This window comes from Phocoena sinus, chromosome 1 (genome assembly GCF_008692025.1).
Source record: "Phocoena sinus isolate mPhoSin1 chromosome 1, mPhoSin1.pri, whole genome shotgun sequence".
Classification (NCBI taxonomy): domain Eukaryota; kingdom Metazoa; phylum Chordata; class Mammalia; order Artiodactyla; family Phocoenidae; genus Phocoena; species Phocoena sinus.
The window spans coordinates 46,646,350-46,668,172 of record NC_045763.1 but is presented as its reverse complement, the minus strand read 5'-3'; the positions used below and the strand labels follow the sequence as shown (position 1 = coordinate 46,668,172).

Genomic DNA, 21,823 nt, shown 5'->3' with positions numbered 1-21,823 from the left:
CGCCGTCAGCGCCCGGCAGGATAGCCAGCTCGGGTACTTCGTCGACGTTCCGCGCAGCGCGTTGCACTTTGCTCCCGCCCCTCCCGCGGGAACCTGTTGCTGGAGGAATGGGCGGGCGGCCGCGGCGACGGCGAAAAACCCTCCCTCGCCTCCGCCTGGGCCTTACGGCGTCCCTTTCACCGTAGAGACGCTCCGCGGCGCAGCCCATTCCTTACCGCCTCTATTAAAAAAAGAAAGAAGGAAAGAAAGAAAAATCACCCCCCAACCCTCACCCCTGACCGGCGGGCCCCGCGGCCTCTCGTGCGGCTTCCGGGAGCGGAGGCGCGGCCCCGCGGGCCGGAGGAGGCGGAGGCTGAGGAGGAGGCCAACATGGCGGCGCGCAGGGCTGGGCCGGGCCGCCGCAGCGCCTGAACCCTCCACCGCCGTCGCTCGGCTCGGGGCGCCCACCCCCGCGCCCACCCTGGCCCGGCGGCCGCGGAGCGCGCAGCGCAGGAGTGCAGGGGCCCGCCCGGGCGCGGGGACGGCGCGGAGGCAGCGCCGCGCGGCCCGCCAGGCCCCGGACCCGCAGCTTCGCAGCCCGCCGGCTGGCGCGGCCCGGAGGCCCGAACCATGGAATCGGAGGAGGAGCAGCACATGACCACGCTGTTGTGCATGGGCTTCTCGGACCCTGCCACCATCCGCAAGGCCCTGCGCCTGGCCAAGAACGACATCAACGAGGCCGTGGCGCTGCTTACCAACGAGCGGCCGGGCCTCGACTACGGCGGCTACGAGCCCATGGACAGCGGCGGCGGCCCCAGCCCCGGGCCCGGCGGGGGCTCGCGGGGCGACGGCGGCGGTGACGGCGGCGGCGGAGGCCCTTCCCGCGGCGGCAGCACCGGAGGCGGCGGCGGCTTCGACCCCCCGCCCGCCTACCACGAGGTGGTGGACGCCGAGGTGAGGAGGGGCGACCCATGACCCCCGCGGGAGAGGCCAGCGGGCTGGAGTTCCCTGGGGAGGGGACACACCCCACTGGGCTTGGAGTGCGGAGGGCTTGTGAGGCGGGGGAGGCACGGAGAGAGGGGGAATGGAACACCGGGCTCGTCGGGATGGAGGTCACCAGACTGGGGTCAAGTGGGGAGAAGGGCCCATGGGGAGGGGCTGAATGGGAATAAGGGCTGCAGGACAGGGCTGCGCGGCAGCGTGAGTAGGGGGTCTCTGGGCTTTGAGCTGAGCTCACTAACGGGGCAGGCCCGGGTCGGGGATGGGGAGAAGGGCCCAAGGCTGGCATCCGAGGTGGGGAGAGCCAGACACATTGACCTGGAGTGTGTGATGGGGAGGACGCTTGTATCGGGGGTGAGAAATGGGGTCCTAGGAGATTAGGCGAGGGCCCGAGATTTCGCGGCCCAGGGTTTCAGTGAAGGAGTGGGGAGGCACCAGGTTCAGAGTCAGAGAAAAAGTAGGATGGGCCAGCCAGAGTAGCGGCTTTGCTAGGGTCAGGAATGAGGTTAGGAATGGGGTTTGGGTTTTAGCCAAGGACCAGAAAGAGAGGAGATTGGTCAGGGTCTAAAACGAAGAGGGACTGGGCAGAGGCCAGGAATGACAGGAATTGATAGGAAGTGGGGAAGGGGCTCAGCTGCAGTAAAGTCTTGGTGGGGGCGTCGTTGATAAGGTTAGATATTAAAGCCACGGGGATTAGACTGAGAGAGGTTAGAGATAAGAGGCCAGGGCAGGAGTCAAAGCTGAGGAGGGGCTAGGCAGTGATGGGGCTGGAGTTGGAGGATGAAGCTGGGACCAAGTCTGGGTAAGCAGAGTACTGGTCAGTTATTAAGTCAGAAATGAGGGAAAGCTAGACTGGAGAAAGGGATTGGAGCAATACTTAGGGTGCTGTGTAGAGGGACAGGGACAGGGCGGGAGATAAGGGGACTGGAGAAGTCTGTTAAGGAGAAAGAGGGCCGTCTAGGCGAATGGCTTTGGTCAGAAATCTCAAATCTGGGTGGAGACGATTCCTTTTTGTTTTAGTTAGGGATGTGAGCAAAGAACATGGGGGGAGAAAACAGACTTTACCTGATTTTTTAAAAAGCATCAACCAGAAGCAACAGTGCTTGTGAATAATTACTTTGCAGAAAAATGGCAGCTCCTGGTAGGAGTTTTGGTCAGATTCACTGCTTGGTACATTTCAAGGGTCCAGTAGAGCGGGTTGGCCTACTCTAGTGGTTTGGGTTTTTTAGTAGAGATGTGAATTTGGAAAATTCTTAATGAAGCTAAGCCTCCTGATAGAATTTTTTCGTAAATAATGTTCTATCCTTTTAGTTATATTCTTTTGCAGCAGTTTCTTGGGCTGAAGTATTTTGGGAAAGAAGGTGGCACTTCAAAAAGCCAGATTTCTTTGCAAGATCTCTTTGGTTTCCAGACTTCCACACACTTGGTTGATTGCCCTAGTAACTCAGCTAGATCATTGACATTGGCAGTAAAGGTTGTAATTAGTCCTAGTCTGGGGAAAAATTCCCATATATTTAAATGTACCTAAGTCACTTTAAGAAATGAGCTTCTCTTTGCAAGTCCCCATCACTTCTCTCCTTGTTCCTTCTAGTTTTTTTGTTTTTGTTTTATAAATTTATTTATTTTTGGCTGCGTTTGGTCTTCATTGCTGCGCGCCGGCCTTCTCTAGTTGTGGTGAACGGGGGCTACTCTTTGTTGCCGTGCGTGGGCTTCTCGTTGCGGTGGCTTCTCTTGTTGCAGAGCACGGGCTCTAGGCATGTGGGCTTCAGTAGTTGTGGTACATGTGCTCAGTAGTTGTGCCTCACGGGCTCTAGAGCGCAGGCTTAGCAGTTGTGGTACACGGGCTTAGTTGTTCCCCGGCATGTGGGATCTTCCTGGACCAGGGATCGAACCGGTGTCCCCTGCTTTGGCAGGAGGATTCTTAACCACTGCACCACCAAGGAAGCCCCCTTCCTTCTAGTTTTGACCCAGTTTTGAAATCAAGAAGAAAGTCATTGCTTATTCTGAAGATGCTTGTATGGCCCTACATAGTTCAGTGTATCCTCATTTTGTGAAAAATTATACTCTTTTTTGCTTTTGTCACACCTTTTAATTTCCTAGAATTGCAAAATCAAAATAAATTATAATGCTTGGTGGTACTTTAACATTAGTTGTACTGCCTGTACATTTAAATACTAAGAATTGGGACTGGCTTCTTTGCACATGAATGACAGGCTGAGGAGTTTGCTTTAATGTAAAATCCAGAGAATCTATGACTTTCTGAAGAATCCTGTCAAGTTTTCATTTCCTCTTGACCTGTGGATTTGGCTGCACCATTTAATTTTGAGAGTTCACTAGGGGCTGGTTACTTAGGCTGCTTTACCTGGAAGAGTATTGGCAAGGATACAGGGAGACACTTTCCTGGCACACAGGAGCCTGGTGAGAATGTTTAACCCCGTTTTTGCCTCTGTAGTTTTGCAAATCTTCTTGCATGCCACCTGTGCACCTTGTTGGTCATCCTTGCTGTAGACAGTGGGAACCTGAGGCATTTGATCTTGGGAAATAGGGAGAAGTGCTAAACATTGTTGAGCATCTACAGTGTGTCAGGCACTATGTTAGGTGCTTTATACATTTTATTTAATCCCCAGTGAGATAGCTAATAAGATCACCATTTTAGAGCTGTGCTTGGCTAGTGGCAAAGTCTGGATTTGAACCTGTTCTCTCTGACTTCAGACAGTGTGCTTTTCATTCTGCTCAACTCATGGTTTTAGGATTGAATTCATTTTAAGATAAGGAAAAATAAAGAGGGAAAGAGACAAATTTGGAGGCTCCTAGACAAGTCTAGGAATGATGTGGCTGGCAATTGCTGAATCAAGGCATTAGGATTAGGATAATGGGTAGAATGAAAGGAGAATCATCGATTTTTAAAGCAGAAGACTTTAGAAATTAATGATTAGTTTGGCTCCCTTGTTTTACAAGTGCAACCTTGCAGGCCCCAAAGGGGAAGTGACGTCTCCCTGTAGAGCTAGTTAATGGAAGAGATGGGACTAGACCCCAGGCCCATGCACTGCAAGTCCAGTGTACTTTCTCCCTACCAGCGGCCTGCCTTTCAAATGAAAAGGGGACAGGACACAGTAATGGGTTGAAGCAAAGGGAAGTATAATAAACAGTGTGAAGATTGCCAGCTCTTGTGTAATCTACTTGTTTTACTTCTAAAAAATTAGTACCTTGTTTGAAAATATATAAATTTCTATTTGCCCCATAGGAAATTTCAGTTTCAGTGTCCTCTTAAAAACGTTTGGGAATATACGGATTAAAATCTAATTGTTAAAAAAGAAAAATGATTACATTTATTTTATATTTGTCATTTGGGGACAGGAATGATCCTCTTATTTGGTAAACATTTGATGCCTTCCAGGTCCTGGGGCTGGGAATAGCATGCTGAACAGAACGTGAAGGTTACATTCTGGTGGATCTTAGTGCAAGCCACTCATTTTGCAGGAAATGACTGCCCACGGTCATGTAGTTAGGTAAACCAGTTTAGTAATTTGGGCCCATGCTATAATTAGTATTTGGTTTAAAAATTAAAATTTGGAAAGTAAAAGGCGTTAACTTCTGGTTCAGTAGCAGCAAGGAGAATGCAGATAAAAAAGACCCAGATATCTAGCAGAACACATAAAACTGCACAGAAAGCCACTTTTTAAATATCCCCCAGTGAAGTAAAGGTATCGCTTTGCAGAAAGTTGTGTTTGGTTGTTATTAGTATTGTTGGATGTAGACGTATATGTAATTCTTGGTCTCTGGGTCTGGACGGGACTTTGAAAAGTTATCCAGTTTTGATTTTGAATAGCATTACTTCAAACCCTTTCCACGACAGGTAGGAGTCTGTTCTATTATTAGAGAATGATATCTCACAGCTGCTGTAAATATCCAGATGTTTAACACCCCCACTGTCAGAATTCTTCAGTGTTTCTTATATGGCTGTCAACCCCCCTGGCCACTACTCAGGGCATGCGCCCTGGTTCTGCCCTCCACAGAGCTGGGAGAGAGTTGGTCCTTTAAGAATTGTGATCCTGTCCGGAGAGTTAGTAGAATTTAGAACCAGGAACTGTTGTAGGCACCTTTTAAAATTTAACAGTTGTGAAATATACCTTATTTGTTATTAAGTCTCCTTCTTTTGTCTTTAGAAAATACAAAAATGGAATTTTTAAAAATAAATTTATTTATTTATTTATGGCTGTGTTGGATCTTCATTGCTACACGCAGGCTTTCTCCAGTTGTGGCGAGTGGGGCTACTTTTCGTTGTGGTGCATGGACTTCTCATTGTGGTGGCGTCTCTTGTTGCGGAGCACGGGCTTCAGTAGTTGTGGCTTGTGGGCTCTAGAGCACAGGCTCAGTAGTTGTGGTGTATGCGCTTAGCTGCTCCATGGCATGTGGGATCTTCCCAGACCAGGGATCGAACCCATGGCCCTTGCATTGGCAGGCAGATTCTTAATCACTGCGCCACCAGGGAAGTCCCTAAAATGGAATGTTTTTGCAAGGAGTTTTTAATTAACAGCTAGAAATACCTTCCTCATTGTCTAGTTCTGTGATAATTAATATTCCTAGAAGTGACATTTAATGCTGTGATCTCACCAATATTGTGAACTGCTTGTTTTGTTCCTGTGGTATTGTGGATAGTCTTTCTGGAAGTATTTTGTCAGGAGTGTTTGCAAGATTTCATTGCTACTTTGTTAAGAGCCCCAAAGTTGGTCCTGCTAGAGTATATATAAATCACATTACTTTGTAACTCTTTAACTCATTTCTGCCTCCTTTTTTCCTTTTGGTATTAAGTGGGTAGTTATACATGAATTAAAGTTATAATACATTATATATACAGTATGTAATATGTTATATGGTATATTAAGGTTTATATTAAAATTCATGCCCCTTTTCCCCTAAAATACACAATCCTAGCTCATTTGATATAGAGTAAATATCAAATAAGTAAATTTCAGTTATTATTTGTGATTTGAATACATGACTCGTGGTTTCTGATTTACTGTGATTTGTTAAATTAGAAAAAGTGGAATCTAAAGTTTTAGAGTTAAAAAATAATTCCAAAAATCAGTTGAAAGTAAATGAAAAATAGGGAATCTGAAAGATTAATTTTGAAATAAGAATTTCTTTATAATCTAGTATACATGTATCTCCTTTGCGAATGAAGCTTATGAGTTCATCTGACAGTTGGTTCTCACCTTGTAATTACCTGACCATTTGCTATTAGAATGAATGTAATTTGGCATGAAGGAAGTATCTCTTGTGTGTCAGTGAGTGTGTATTCTAGTGAAATCATAGTAGGTAGTGACAACTTTATACAACATAATAATGCTGTTAGCTTAAAATTTGAAACCAATTACAATATTAGAGAAGTAAATGTTGTAATGTTTTAACAATTTGAGGAAAGAGTTTCAACTGTAATACGACCCAAATAGCAGACATCGGTGTACTACACATCTTTGTACTTACTGCTCAAATATCATATAATGTTGATTTTATTTGAATTTGAGTGCAAACATGAAAAATTTTTACTTTTAATAGAACTATTATATTTAGAAAGATTTAGTTCACTAATACTTTTCACGTCTGGAGTTCAGTTTTCCAGGAAATTTTTCTTATTTGGAACACCAGAGAGAAGTAAGAAGTAAAATACATAAGATTAAAACATTTCAAAACACCCCCATACATTTAATGCACTCAAGATCATGCATTTCATCCGTGTTTTAGCTTGTTTTTTAAAAAACATAGTTCAAGTAAGTTTTAATATTAGGTTTCCTATCCAATTAGAAGTGTTTTGTAGTAGTCCAAACGTGAGGTGATGAGCTGTTGGAGGCAAATGCATTTGACAGTAGTGAGAAGTGACAAGTAGCCCAGGGGTAAAGGAGGGGACAGGAAAACTTTAAAAACAAAGCAGGCTCACCCGTTTGTATAGGGCGATGTGAAACAGCTTTATGTGCTACATGCCCCTGAGAGGCTGTTTTTACTGATGCCACGCTCAAGAAAAGGTTACAGTATGTTCTGTTTAAGAAAGGTCAGGAATGTGTAATACACTTTACCAAGTTTTTCATTTAAAAAAAAAAAGGAAGAAGAAGAAAGTTGGACACATTAAAGAAATAAGCTTTCAGGTACCTGGAAAATTCAGATACAAGGGACATTTCAGCCTGAGACTTCTACATTGTGGAGGCATTGTTATGTAGGTTGTGCTTCATTTTCAACAGTAGATTTAAAAAAAATTTTTTTTTGCTGTGTTGCATCTTCATTTCTGTGCGAGGGCTTTCTCTAGTTGTGGCAAGTGGGGGCCACTCTTCATTGCGGTGCGCGGGCCTCTCACTATTGTGGCCTCTCTTGTTGCGGAGCACAGGCTCCAGACTCGCAGGCTCAGTAGTTGTGGCTTACGGGCCTAGATGCTCCGCGGCATGTGGGATCCTCCCAGACCAGGGCTCGAACCCGTGTCCCCTGCATTAGCAGTCAGATTCTCAACCACTGTGCCACCAGGGAAGCCCCTAGAGTAGATGTTTTTTTCTCGCCTTCCTTCTAGGGAGTTTTAGTTTCTTTTTTAAGTTTGTATTTCTCATTCTCATTGTTATCATAGGAATTTTTATTATTCAGTGTTGAAATATTTTTCAGTCACAGTTGAGTTGTAAAATTTTTTTGTTAAGCTCATGTTAGTAGTAGGTGACAGTAGATTTGGTTTATTTTTATTCTGAAGAAAAGAGCTAACACAATTAAGTTGATATTTCATTCTCATAATCTTTCCAGAAATTGAAATGCTTTAGCCATGAAGCAGAGGTGTGTGGAATCTTTTTCTAGAGCTAAGTTGAAGATTTTATTTTTCTTCTTAGAAATAAGTAATACCCTAGGTGCCCACCAAAGTCTTTTCACTTCTTAAGTTCTAGCACACAGTTCTCTTTCCTGTAGTGTCTTAGTCAGTTATATGCATTGTAAAATTCAGTTGACAGCATTTGATTTGCTTTCACTTAGGTTTAAGATGTTTATGTTAGAAATACTTTATTTAAAAAAAGTAAATATGATACATTCTTTATCAGTAGGCTTCCAAAATGGTTTCTGAAATCAAAATCTTTTCCAGAAAGATTTGTTTGTCAGACATTCTGTCGCCAAGGCTTTTCAACTTCTGCTTTGTGTTCTTTTAGAATCTAGCTTTTCATAAACAGGTCAGCATTTTTTGGCTTTTTTTCCCCTTTCCATTTCTCTTATATTGGCAATTTTTGTTGAAAATTGAATTGCTTTGTGAAACATAGTTAGAAGCCTACAGCGTAGCATTTTGGTAGCAATTTAAAATAAATTTCAGATCCTAAAAAATATAAAGGTATTTCCTACTGCCCATGGCAACACCATCTGTCAAATATTTAATTTATTCTAGACTCCTTACTCTCTCTTCTTATCAAATAGCCTGTTAATTCTAACCCTAAACATCTCTCCTGCCCCTTTTGTCTATTTCCTCTGTTACTGCTTTGGTTTTATTCATGTGCTTTTCTTACTGTTTCTCTGTGCCACTCACTGGTGCCAGAATGATCTTTGTAAAATGCAAATTTTAGTTATGGGATACCTCGCTTAAAAATGTTTGGTGGGGCTTCCCTGGTGGCGCAGTGGTTGAGAGTCTGCCTGCCGATGCAGGGGACACGGGTTCGTGCCCCAGTCCAGGAGGATCCCACATGCCGCGGAGCAGCTGGGCCCGTGAGCCATGGCCGCTGAGCCTGCGCGTCCAGAGCCTGTGCTCTGCAACGGGAGAGGCCACAACAGTGAGAGGCTCGCGTACTGCAAAAAAAAAAAAAAAAAAAAAGTTTGGTGGTTCCTTATTTCCTGTAGGTAAGATCTAAACTTTCTTTCAAGGTCTCCATACTTATCCATCCCGTCTTACCTCCTGCGTTCCAGTGCCATGCTCTCCCTTGCAGTTCAGGGGCCATCTGTTCCCTCACTCTCACCCCCGAACCCCAATATCCATCTGCCTGGCTAACATGGATTCATTCTTCAAGATTACCTCAAATGCCATTCCTCCTCAAGGCACACTTGTCTCACACGGCCACATTCTCCCACTGCATTCTGTATGTACACCAAGTAAAGCAGTGATGATGTTTTAGTTAATAAAGAGATGTGTTTACATATATGTATCTGTTTCCATCGGACTTGAGGAGCAGGATTATTTCTTTCTCTCTCTGTGTCTTAGGACCCCTGGCTCACGATTGGATAGATAACTAAATGAATGGATGGCAAGAACACCTTAAGTGAAATAAAAAGTCAAATGGTATTTGAAAGAGTATTGAACCAGGAACTTGGGAGACTGTACATTTCTCTTCAGGGTTCTGTTGATTGCCAGCTATAGTATTGGGCAAGTCAGTTTGCCTTTCTGAGCCTCAGTTTTCTCACCTATGAAATGGGCACTAGATCTGTGGTTAAATTTTTTCATTCTTTCACCTCTTTAAGAAATTTAAAGCTATGAGGCCTTTCAGAAAACAGCACATATAAATATACACACTTGGTTTTTTAAATAAACTGGTGCTAAAACACTAATGCTGTTATTTTTGGGTGATAGGACATACAGGTAATTCTCTTTCTTTTTTCTGAATTTTGAAAAGTATATAAACTTTATTAAATGAAGACGAACCAAAACCATTAAAAATAAAAATAGCTTAAAAAAATAGACTAAAGTATTTCATGATTCTTAGGAAAATTTTGCCTAAACTCCAAAATTATTTTAAAACTTTGCTACTGAGGAAAATTAAATATAGAAAGATTTAATTCGTGTTTTATCTAACTGAAATACAGAAAAAAGTATACTGCTTCCTAACATATAATTGGGAACATTTTAAAAAAATCTAGATTTTATATTTGATTATCTACTTATTAGATAGGTTCTAATTAGTTCTAGTTGTAAGAAAACTGGCTTGGAAGATGTGGTTCAGCAGGACTTTTCAATTTTGAGTCACGTCGTGAGCTTTAATGGAGCTTCTGTTTAGTTGCTTTTCCTGCCTTTCTCCTTTTCTTCATGCCCCCCCCCCCCCCCCCCCCCCCCCGCCCTTGCCTAATATCTCAGAGCATTTTGCCTTGTTGACTGTTTTTAGGACTTTTCTTATCTATGACTCCGGTGTGTTTGGATTGGCTTTTAGGTTACCTGACAGCATTTAAAGACTATCCAAGATCTATGACTGTGTTTTGGAAACAGCTGTCTTTAGAGCACAGTTTTTCTGTTTTGTTTTGTTTTGCTTTGCCAAAGGGATGGAATAGAGATGCACACCTGGCCAACAAGGCCTTCACTTGTCACCTCTCTTTTCTGTGACCTGTAACACTGTTACTCATGATTGTTGGGCTGTTGCTGGGCTCCAGACTCAATCTTATCTGCTGTTTTCAAGAAACATTCCACTCACTTCACTTTTTCTGTCATTTGCATACCTTAATGTACTCTTTCATGTGTATTTACACATTTATTTTTAAGAGGGCGAGACTGCTATTTCCAGTATTTTTATTAAATGGAAAATAAAGAGTTCTCACAAGAAAAACTCTAGATTTACATTAAATAATGATACAAATCAAATTCCAATGATAAAAACAGGCATTACACCAAAAATGTCAGAGCAGCCAGACAGTTAATAGCCCATTTAACAAAACACTTAAACATACCTTCATTCAGTAGGTTTTTATTGAGCATTGACTGTGTGCTAGGCACTGAGCTAGATGCTGGGAATACAGTGGTGAACCAATCACACATAGTTCCTTCTCTGTTCTAGTTTCAAGGCTGATGGATTTCCTATGCTCTATGTCCAATAGATTAGAATGTTATAATTCAGAAAATTAAGGCCTTGAAGAGTTGTGGGTTGAGTGTGAAGAGATTAGATCTATCAAAAGCATTTGAGTAGTGCCTCAAGAATTTTTTTGTGATGTAATTTGATCTATAGTGGTATCCATTGCCAGGAAAGCAAGTGATACTGTTTTTTCAAGTGATATTTCTTTAGTGCCATGGAATGTACAGAATTTGTATTTATTTACTTGTTGAATGTTTAATATTAGTAGGTTAATGATTCTCTCAACTAGTATCTCTTTTAAGAATGATGCTAATTATTTCAACTGTCATTACTTTTTGTCCTAAAATCATGAATATGTATTTTTTTCCCAGAAAAGAGAAATTGCCCTAGGAATGGGTCTTTTTTAGTCTAAAAATCGCTTATGATTGTTGATAATACCCCCCAAAAAGGCTGTTTTAAAGCTGGAGGAATGTTGATTTTAGAAAGACTTAGCGATGGTGGCAGTAACAGTAACTCTAAATGAAAAACCTGTCTGCTATTAATAACGTTAGGAATCCTTAGTGTATTATCAATATTGTGTGTGTGTGTGTGTGTGTAGTTATGTTGGAGTGAACTGTCTTTACTAAAATACTGTAACACTTGTAAGATGTTAGTCATTTCCATTTTGTAAGATTTCCTTCTCATGACGGCGGCTTCATTTGAAATGTTCTGGTGAGTTACAGTAGCAACAGATCATTCTGTATTTCACAAGTTTATATATCATATTTGTTTTTGAGAAAATGTCAGTTGTCTATTAAGCAATCAGTATTCTTGGTGTTGAAGTTACACCAGGCAAAAAATGTTTGTGTAATATAACATTTGTACCATAAAAAACAATTGGTTCATGATATGTGTACATATATACTGACATCTGTAGAGAATAACAAGCGAGTCCTGTTTGCTTTTTATTACTTTGAGGTTTTTATGCTTGGAGTATAAAACAGGTCTGTGGTAAAAGAATTCCAGGCATTTGTTAAGGAAGATCAAAGACCAGAATCAATGCTGAGTTACCTTGGATTCACCCAGTTCACAGTGGTTATAATACAGGAGAGAAATATCAAGAATACCTTACACTTCATAAAACAGAAAAGTCATCTGTAGAACTGAGAATATTTCCTGTCCTCTCCTCTCCCTATTCCAGTAAACATTACTAAAAGTTGTAAATTTCAGGATTAAAATTGAAGATTTGTTTCAAAGCTGGAAGGGACCATTGGGATCTTTATGTATCTGTTTTTTTTTTTTTTTTTTTTTTTTGCGTTACGCGGGCCTCTCACTGTTGTGGTCTCTCCCGTCGCGGAGCACAGGCTCTGGACCCGCAGGCTCAACGGCCATGGCTCACGGGCCTAGCCGCTCCGCGGCATGTGGGATCTTCCCAGACCAGGGCACGAACCCGTGTCCCCTGCATCGGCAGGCGGACTCTCAACCACTGCGCCACCAGGGAAGCCCCCACTGGGATCTTTAAATCTCGTCGGTTTAGGGATGAGGACCTCGACTCTTGGATCATTAGCAAAGTCAGGAAGGGAACTAGCCTTCTCCTTCTCAAGAAGTGTTTTGTGTAGTTTACCACACTGTCTTTCTGACATGAGGAAGTCTTTTACTGTAGATTATCTTTAGTATATCCTTCCTCATAAACTTGCTGTATTTTAATCATCACCATTTCCTTTGTTAGATACTAGTTTCAGTTAAGGGGGCAAAGGTGACATTTGATTCATTTTTTTCCCCCTTGAAGGTGTTTATCTTGTTTACCTTGCTTTCTCATTCAGCACTTTCTAATGTCAGCAGCTGTTGACAGGTTTATAAAAGGTGGTGAGGGTTGAGGAGAGGAAGGTTGAACAAGTGCTGTCATTTGTGAAGGTGCTGTGTCCGTCTGTCTACTTAGCATCGTTGTAAACCTGACAAGGATTAGTGACCCCCTGCCTGAGTCTATCCATAGTTGCACATGGGTACTGGGTATTTAAAAATAAGCTTAATAGTCAGTATATAAATCTTTTGAAATAATATATGCCTAATTTGTATATCTTTTACTTTCTTAGAACTGCCTTTTTGTTCTCTACGTATCAATTGTAGGTTTGAAATCAAACATTTTGAATGATACCTTGGAAAGGTATTAATACTCTAAAAATATGACACTTGCCTTAATTATATATATATATATATTATATATTTTAATATATAATTATATATTTTAATATATAATTATATATTTTAATGAATACAGAAATAAAACAGCATGTGTTGATTAACTCTTAGAAGATACATTAAAAAAAAAAAATCAGCCTTAAAATATTCCAGGTCCTGGGGCTTTCCTGGTGGCACAGTGGTTGAGAGTCCGCCTGCCGATGCAGGGGACACGGGTTCGTGCCCTGGTCCGGGAGGATCCCACATGCCGCGGAGCGGCTGGGCCCGTGAGCCATGGCCGCTGAGCCTGCGCGTCCGGAGCCTGTGCTCCGCAGCGGGAAAAGCCACAACAGTGAGAGGCCGGCGTACTGCAAAAAAAAAAAAGAATACAAATAACAAACTCTGGCGAGGATGTGGAGAAAAGGGAACCCTCGTACACTGTTGGTGGGAATGTAAATTGGTGCAGCCACTGTGGAAAATAGTATGGAGGTTTCTCAAAAAACTAAAAATAGAACTACCATATGACCCAACAATTCCACTCCTGGGTATATATCTGAAAAAAACAAAACACTAATTTGGAAAGATACATGCATCCCAGTGTTGATAGCAACATTACTTACAATTGCCAAGGTATGGAAGCAACCTGAGTGTCCATCAACACATGAATGAATAAAGAAGATGTGATATATATATATATATATATATATACACACACACACATACATACACAAAGGAATACTACTTAGCCATAAAAAAGAACGAAATTTTGCCAATTGCAGCAACATGGATAGACTTGGATGGCATTATGCTAAGTGAAATAAGTCAGACAGAAAGACAAACACTGTATGATATCGCTTATATGTGGAATCCAAAAAATACAACAAAGTAGTGAATATAACAAAAAAGAAGTAGACTCACAGAAAAAGTAGAGAACAAACTAGTGGTTACCAGTGAGGAGAGGAGACGGGGGAGGGGCAATATAGGGGTAGGGAATTAAGAGGTACAAACTGTTAGGTATAAAATAAGCTACAAGGATAATATTGTACAACAGGGAGAATATAGCAGATACTTTATAATAACTATAAATGTAATATAACCTTTTAAAAATCATGTAGGGACTTCCCTGGTGGCACAGTGGTTAAGAATCCCCCTGCTAATGCAGGGGACATGGGTTCGAGCCCTGGTCCGGGAAGATCCCACTAAGCAACTAAGCCCGTGTGCCACAACTACTGAGCCCCAACTACTGAGCCCGAGTGCTTCAACTACTGAAGCCCGTGAGCGTAGAGCCCATGCTCTGCAATAAGAGAAGCCACCGCAATGAAAAGTCCACACATTGTAACAAAGAGTAGCCCCCGCTCACCACAACTAGAGAAAGCCCATGGGCAGCAATGAAGACCCAGCGCAGCCAAAAAAAAAAAAAATCATGTAATAAAGTATTAGGCCATATATTAAGCACTTCAAATGCATCATTGAGTTGAAAAAAAATGCAGGATTGAATCAAAAATTATGCATTGCATTTGGTTATCATATCCCTTTAATGTAAATTCTAGAATAGTCTTTACATCTCTTTAGTCTTTTGATACTGACATTTTTGAAAGTAACCCAGTTCTCATATTGTATTTTTAAAAGATTTTATAATTGAATCATTTTAAATGCACAGGAAAGTTTTATCATTGTCTATTAAGGTAATAAGGAAAACTGAACAAAAATATTAACTTCTTTCATGACATAAGTTGCTCCTCTTTAATAAGACTGCACATTCAATCATCTTTATTCTGATCTTTTATAGAATTTTAGCACTTTTAGAGCCAAAGTGGGGTCTTAAACCTATAGGTAAGCATTTTCATTTTATAGATGAAACTAAAATATGAAGTTATCAAGTCTTATCTAAAACAGTGGTTCCCAACCAGGGGCGATTTTGCCCCTGGAGACATTTGGTAATGTCTGGAGACCTTTTTGGTTGTCACAACTAGAGGGGTACTACTGGCACATAGTGGGTAGAGGCCAGCGATGCTGCCAAACATTTCACAATGCACAGAACAGCTCCTCTCAACAAAGAATTATCCAGCCAAAAATGTCAGTAGTGCTGAGGATAAGAAACCCTGGTCTAAAATCATACAGCTAGTGGTGGGCTTAAATCCATGTGTCTTTTTTTTTTTTTTTTTTTTTTTTTTTTTTGCGCTACGCGGGCCTCTCACCGCTGTGGCCTCTCCCGTTGCGGAGCACAGGCTCCGGACACGCAGGCTCAGGGGCCATAGCTCATGGGCCTAGCCACTCTGCGGCATGTGGGATCCTCCCGGACTGGGGCACAAACCCGTGTCCCGTGCATCGGCAGGCGACTCTCAACCACTGCGCCACCAGGGAAGTAAATCCATGTGTCCTGACCCTCAGTTCTGTGTTCTTTCCACACACAAAACATACAATGCCTGACTTTCACTCCCTTTCATTCTCCCTGCCTTCATCCTCCGTTTCTTCACTTTGAACCTTTTTTGTTAAGCCTGATGAATTTCTTGATGCCTGTAAGGATTGAGATGAATTAGAGCATATTGCTAGAAGAAGATGGAGTATCTTTCTAAAAGAGAAATATAAAAGTGCTTTCAGTGGAGTTTTGTTCCTATAGGTTAAAATGTGTGCAAAATAACCTTTTAAAAGCAGTTTGGATAACCGTAACAGCTCTTTACTTTATTTATATGATGTTTGAGTTTACAGAGCATTCTCACATACATTATCTTATTTAGTACTCACAAAACCCCTTTGTAGTTATAAGCAAACAAATGGCAGTGTCCTTTTCAAAAGTGAGGAAATGAAGGGTCAAGGAAAATAATATATCCCATCGGACTGTGGTCAGGTAGGCATTAGTTAAAATTACATGGAGCAAGATTTCAGTTGAACTTTTATCTGTGCTAAAAAGGAACAGGCAGTCTCAAAATGTCATAGGCTCCTGGTTCCTAGACCTGTTTAGGCAGAAGCTCTGGGATATTTCCGGGGATGTGGAAGGGATTTAAGTATCACCAAAGGTTTAGCCACTGGCGGTAGAGTGGAGAGTTAGACACAGCTTGTTCAGTAACACAATCCAGTTAGTGCACCAAACCTGTGAATAGATCAAGTTTAATACAACGCAGTATTTGTTGTTATGGAGATAGAAGAAAGTGCTTTAAGTATGCCACACTCTCTCTTTGGTGGCAGACTCTCACACATACAGTTCTGTAGGCCTAGAATCCCTTCCCCTTCTCTTTCATTTCCTAAGTATTTATTAGGTGCTTAACATTCATTCATTCATCCACCAAATATCTACCGAACACCTACTCTGTATCAAGGACTGTTGGAGATAGTGCAACAGACAAAACAAAAATTCTGCCCTGGTGGAGCTTATATTCTGGCTGAGGGAAGACAGACAGCAAACAATTAAGTCAAATGGAGAATGATGAGTGCTATAGAAAAAAATTAAGCAGGGAATGGGGCAGAGAGCATGCTGGACTAGGGGGTAGGTGTCACAGGGCTGCTTTTTAAAATGAGGTTCAGAGGTGGAGAGGGCAGCTCCTCACCAGAGCCTTGTAGGCAACTGAAATGGCCTTTTTGTCAGAATGAGGAAGGCAAGCGTTGAGGGTTCTGAACAGGGAGGTAATGTGATCTTATGGGAAAGATCCAGAGTTTGTTTTTGGATGTGTTTATTTAAGATGCCTATTAAATACCCTGGTGGAGATGTCAGACAGGGAGTCAGATAGATGCCTGGAGCCTAGGGAAGAGGTCCATGCTGGATCTAAACTGTGAGCGCCTTCAGCTCGGAGATGGTATTGAAGACCATTAGCCTGTGCATTCTCAGCAGGGCCAACAGCACTCCAAAGGGCCAAAAATTGCTTCCTGATGGGTGAAGAAAATCTTAGATATTACAGTGGTTGGCTCCAAAGCTCAACCCTAGCCAACACAATCTTATTCTTTAGTATTTAATAAATGGAGATGGGATGATTGAGAAAAAAAAAATGTTTAAAAGGCTCCTCGAAGGTGTGATCATGAAAACAAGGTTGAGAAACACTGCGCTAGATGTGACTCCGTGAGATCGCCAAGGGAATGTGTGTGTGTCTGAAGTAAAGAAGAGTTCTGAGGACTGGGTTCCTCGGTACTGCAGTGTTTAGGGACTGAGGTGGCAAGGAGAACCAGCAGAGGAGAGCGAGGAGTGGCTAGTGAAGAGAGAGGAGCCAGGCAGGGGCTTTGTCCTGGAAGCCACATGGAGGAGGTGTTTCGGGGCCATGGGTCCCTCAGCTGAGTTAAAGGTTGCTGGTGGGCGGGGTCAGGTGAGGACTGAGCATTACCGTGTGCTCGAGGCTGAAGAAGCTGGATGCTTACTTAGGTCTCAGCCTAAATGTCATTTCATTTGTAGGCTACCTTTGACCATGGTAGGCTGGGTCCCCTTCTTATTCTTTTTTTTTTCTTTTTTTTTAAATTGCATGTGGTTAAAAACACAAAACATAAAATCTACCATCTTAGCCATTTTCGAGTATACAGTTCAGTAGTGTTACATATAGTTACCTTTTGTGAAACAGATCTCCAGAACTTTTTCATCTGGTAAAACTGAAATTCTGTACTCATTAAACTACAGTTCCCCTTTTTTCCCCTACCCCCAGCTCCTGGTAACCACCATTCTTTCTGTTTCTATGAATTTGACTACTTCAGATACCTCATAAGTGGAATAGCACAACGTCTTCAAGGTTCATTCACGTTGTAGCATGTGACAGGATTTTCTTCCATTTTAAGGCTGAATAACATTCCATGGTTTCCCCTTCTTACACACTTGCATAATACTGTTATTGTAACAAGCTCCTTACAAGAAATTATAATCTCTTATTTAATTGTCTTTTCTGATAGGCAGTGTATCTCAAAGCTTCAAAGACAGAATGTGTTTGTCTTATCCATTGATGTATTCACAGCTTCTGGATAATACTGAATGGGAATTCAGTATAAAAACAGAAGACAGAATACTTTACATTGCTTGGAGGAATCTTGAAAAATTTGTTAAAGAGAGGATACTTGAACTGATTTTAAAGACTGTCTTAGTCTATTCAGGGTAATATAATAAAATACCACAGAATGGGTGGCTTATAAACAACAGAAATTAATTTCTCATAGCTCTGTAGGCTGGGAGGTCCAGGATCAAGGTGCTGGCAGATTTGGTGTCTGTTGAGGACCTGCTTCCAGGTTCATAGACGGCTGTCTTCTTGCTCTAACCTCACATGGTGGAAGGAAGGGACAAGGGGGTGCTCTGTGGTCTCTTTGATAAGAGCAGAGCTCTGATGACTTGCTCACTTCCCAAAGGCCCCACCTTCAAATACTGTCATAGCAGGGACTGTGTTTTGGCATATGAACTTTGTGGGGACACAAACATTCAGTCTGTAGCAAAGGCAAAGTGCTAATTTATTGGGTTGAAAAAGAGCATTTTAAGCATTCTCGGCAGAGGAAAGAACATAGAGGTAGCATGGCTTCACAACAAGGCCTGTGTACTCAGGGGTCTGAGGAGTTTGGTGTGGTTAGAGCAGAAGGGTTTGGGAAAGTGGCAGATGAAGATCTCTTTGTAGGCTGTGGTCAGGTGGTAAAGAGCTTTGCATGCCAGTGCTGGAGACTTGCTTTTACTTTCTAGGCACTTACTGGCAGCTGGGAGCTAAAGGAAGTTTCTGAGCAAGTAAGTGGTGGGATCAGATTCCTGTTTTTGGTTTGGTTTAGTTTTTGTTTTGTAAAGAAAGATCACTGTGGCATTTTGGAGCGGACACAAGAGTGGGGATAGAATGGTGGCAGGAACAGCAGTCATTTATGCGTGTCGGCTGCAGTCTAAGGAACGTGCAGCGAGGGCCTTAATTAAGGGGGTGGACGGCTAGGAGAGACTACTGAGAAGAAATTTCTGAGGTAGAATCACTGTGGTATGGTGACTGACTGGTTGGGAAGATGACACAAAGTTTCAGAGATTAGGGATAGTAGAAAAGAAACAAATGTGAAGCAGAAGAACACTGAGTTCTTTGCAGAGGTTGAAGAGTCTGGCAGGGATGCAGAAACACTCATCTGAAGCTTGAAGAGAGGTCTGGGCTACGGGGTATGATGTGCCTGTTTGCTGTGGTTGGCCCCTCTACGTGGATGCTGTCCCATTTGCGTAATAATCCTGCAAACCAGGCACTGTTCTCTATTTTTTGTTGAGAAAACTATGGCACATAGGGAAGTTGAGAAGCTTATTCAAGGTCATACATCAAGCAAGTGGTGGTGACAGAATCAACATTTAGATCTGTCATTTGGGAATATATAGTAAAGGAAATTTCAACAAAATTAAGAATAAAATGTACTTGCTTCTCCTAGAAAACCCCTTATCTAGAACTTTAGGAATATCAGTGGATTAAGAAATACAAGTGCTTTGGGAGAAAAAGAGTTGATAATCAATCATCTCTTACCTTCTCAACTCTTGGTTTAGGGGACATTATATAAATTTTTTGTTTGGTTGTTTTTTTAATAACAAACAATTTACCTCCATTCTGGAGTGGTGATTTTAGGGACTGTGTCATCCTACCAGTTTTAGGAGGAATTGGAATACCTCCAGGGGTGCTTAATCTAGAACCTGAGATTTGGAGAAACTTGACTTGAATTCTCATCCCATTCTGAATCCATGAATGACTATTAGCGTTAGGCAAGAGACCATGAGAAATGTGATTTGAGTAACTTGTCTTATTTGAGCCTCAGTTTTGCCCATCTAAAAAAGAAAGATGACAGTTCTTGCCTCATGGGGTTGGGCACCATTCCTGACACAAAGTAGCTAAGTACTCAGTAGATATGTTCTACTTTTGCCTCTCACTCATTTTTCTCTGCAGATATCTAAATCCCCTTTTACCATCTCTCTCCTTTTTCCTGCTGTTTATTAAAACCGAAGGTCCACCTTCAGCTACCAATTTTTTTGTTCCTGAGATCAATGATCTGTAAGTCTCAGACCTCAAATCTAAATGAAAGGATAAATCCTATGTGTAAGATACCACCTTTGAATTCGAAGACAACAATTTCTCATGAAAACCTTGTTTCTATATAGTGAATAAACACCAAGGGTTATGAAAGAAGGGGCCATGAGAAATGTCAACTTTTGTAGAAAAGTTAAATTCTCTGCGACTTATAACATGGGATGAAAATGAATTCCAAGAAAACAACTTGGCAACAGACTTGAGACACAGTGTGTTAGTGACTTGGGGACTGCCTGCACTTGTCCATCATCTCTTTTTTCAGTAAGCAGTATTTTAGGAATCATTTTATCTAGTCTGAAGTAACAGAAGGCATATTAGATCTGCATATAACTATCTCTGAATTGCTTGAAAAATATTAAATAAATAAGACTGACAATCTCAAGATCTCAAGTTTCATTAGAAAGTTGTAAGTTAGTGACTTGGAATCAAAATGTTCATGTTTTCATGTTTTTCCTTAAGCACTTGACATACATGGTGCTAATGGTTTGTTTTAGGTAATAGACAAATGCATTTTTAAAAATCATGGAGAAATGATTTGGCATCAGTTTGGTATCTTCATTTTTCTGTACATTAATCAAACATTGGGAAGCTCTTTTGAGTACATTGTTGGCTAATAAAATAATTCAGTAATCTAATTTAGTTTTAACATAAACTTTAAGCAGTATTGGCAATCTTCTATGTCTTAAGTTTTCTTTATCTATATTTGTTGAGTTAGTGGGCAGACAGGAGCAGAGTTTCTCTCTTAACTCACAGGCAGTATTTACTCCAGTAGGTTTCACTTCTTTAAACAAAGAAGGCTTAAATTTTAATATGTCCTTATTGAGTTCAAGAGCAAAGGGTTTGTTGTCTTTTTTTAAACTTGAAGGTAGTTTTCTAAGTAAATAGTAAAATTCTGTTATTAACTTAAAAGCTTATGCAGTAATATTTTAAAGCCCAGTTGCAAGGGCTAAGTAAGTGATACTGTTTTGTGTACTCAGCCCTCAATTAAGTTATTGCCTGTACTGTATTTATGTTGGTTCATCTGCATTTTTCAAACAGGCAGATTTCTAGATATGGGTAGTGACATACATGAACACGTCTAATTGTAAATATAGAAGTTTTCATACAGAAAAATATTTTTGTCAAAATAATTTAGATGTTAAATCTAAAGATCTTTGCTAAACTCTGAGGAGGTAGATTTACACTATATAGTGACAGCATTTATCAATTCCATGAAAAACTTTATTTCCAATAATTAAAAGTACTAAGCTCTTTTATGAGCAAACAGTAAGCCTTATTCTGAACAATTTGCCAATAATGAAGTTATAATCACAACTATATGAATTCCTAGCATGTTTATGACATTAACCAATATTATGGGAGTTGCAGAGGTCTTGTTTATATTTTAATTTGTATTTATGAGCATAAATAAAATTACTTATTTAGGAACTAGCCTAAATTATGTTTCCAGCAATTGTTTTGATTCTAATCTTAAAATGGCTAATTCAGGAGTCATAATTTAGGACATTAACTCATTTATTATTTTTCTTGGTTGACCGAATACACAGGATTCAGTGTTACTAGAAATTTTTCAGGTTAAAAGTGACATTCAAGAATTGTCTGTGAGCTCATTTCTCTTCTGCCTTAGTGACAGAATTGTGCATCTCTAACATGCTAAATTTACATAAATATTGTAAAATATTTTCAAAACTTACGTATCTTTAAATTTTAAATGAAATTGGTAGACTGTCATAATAAAAAGACATTGCCTCAAATAGTCAAAAAACCTGAAAATGTTGACGGTTTATTACTTAATATACTTGAAAAATAAAGTAATTCCAGTTCCCTCCGTAACCCTCTGCCTGTAACACTGTTTCCCTTAAACTTCAACTGTTCGCATGCATGCACAGCATCACCCACAGCCTGGCTTGGATCCATCCCTTCTCTTTG

At 41.1% G+C, this 21,823-nt stretch overlaps 1 protein-coding gene across 1 annotated transcript in view; it reads left to right on the top strand.

The window, feature by feature from the left end:
* Positions 1–367: 367 nt before the first annotated feature.
* Positions 368–21,823, top strand: part of USP24 (ubiquitin specific peptidase 24) — a 150,196-nt gene continuing 128,740 nt past the window's right edge. The window contains 1 exon segment of the mRNA XM_032626396.1: positions 368–933. Coding sequence (XP_032482287.1) covers positions 610–933 — 324 coding nt within the window. The 5' untranslated portion in view covers positions 368–609.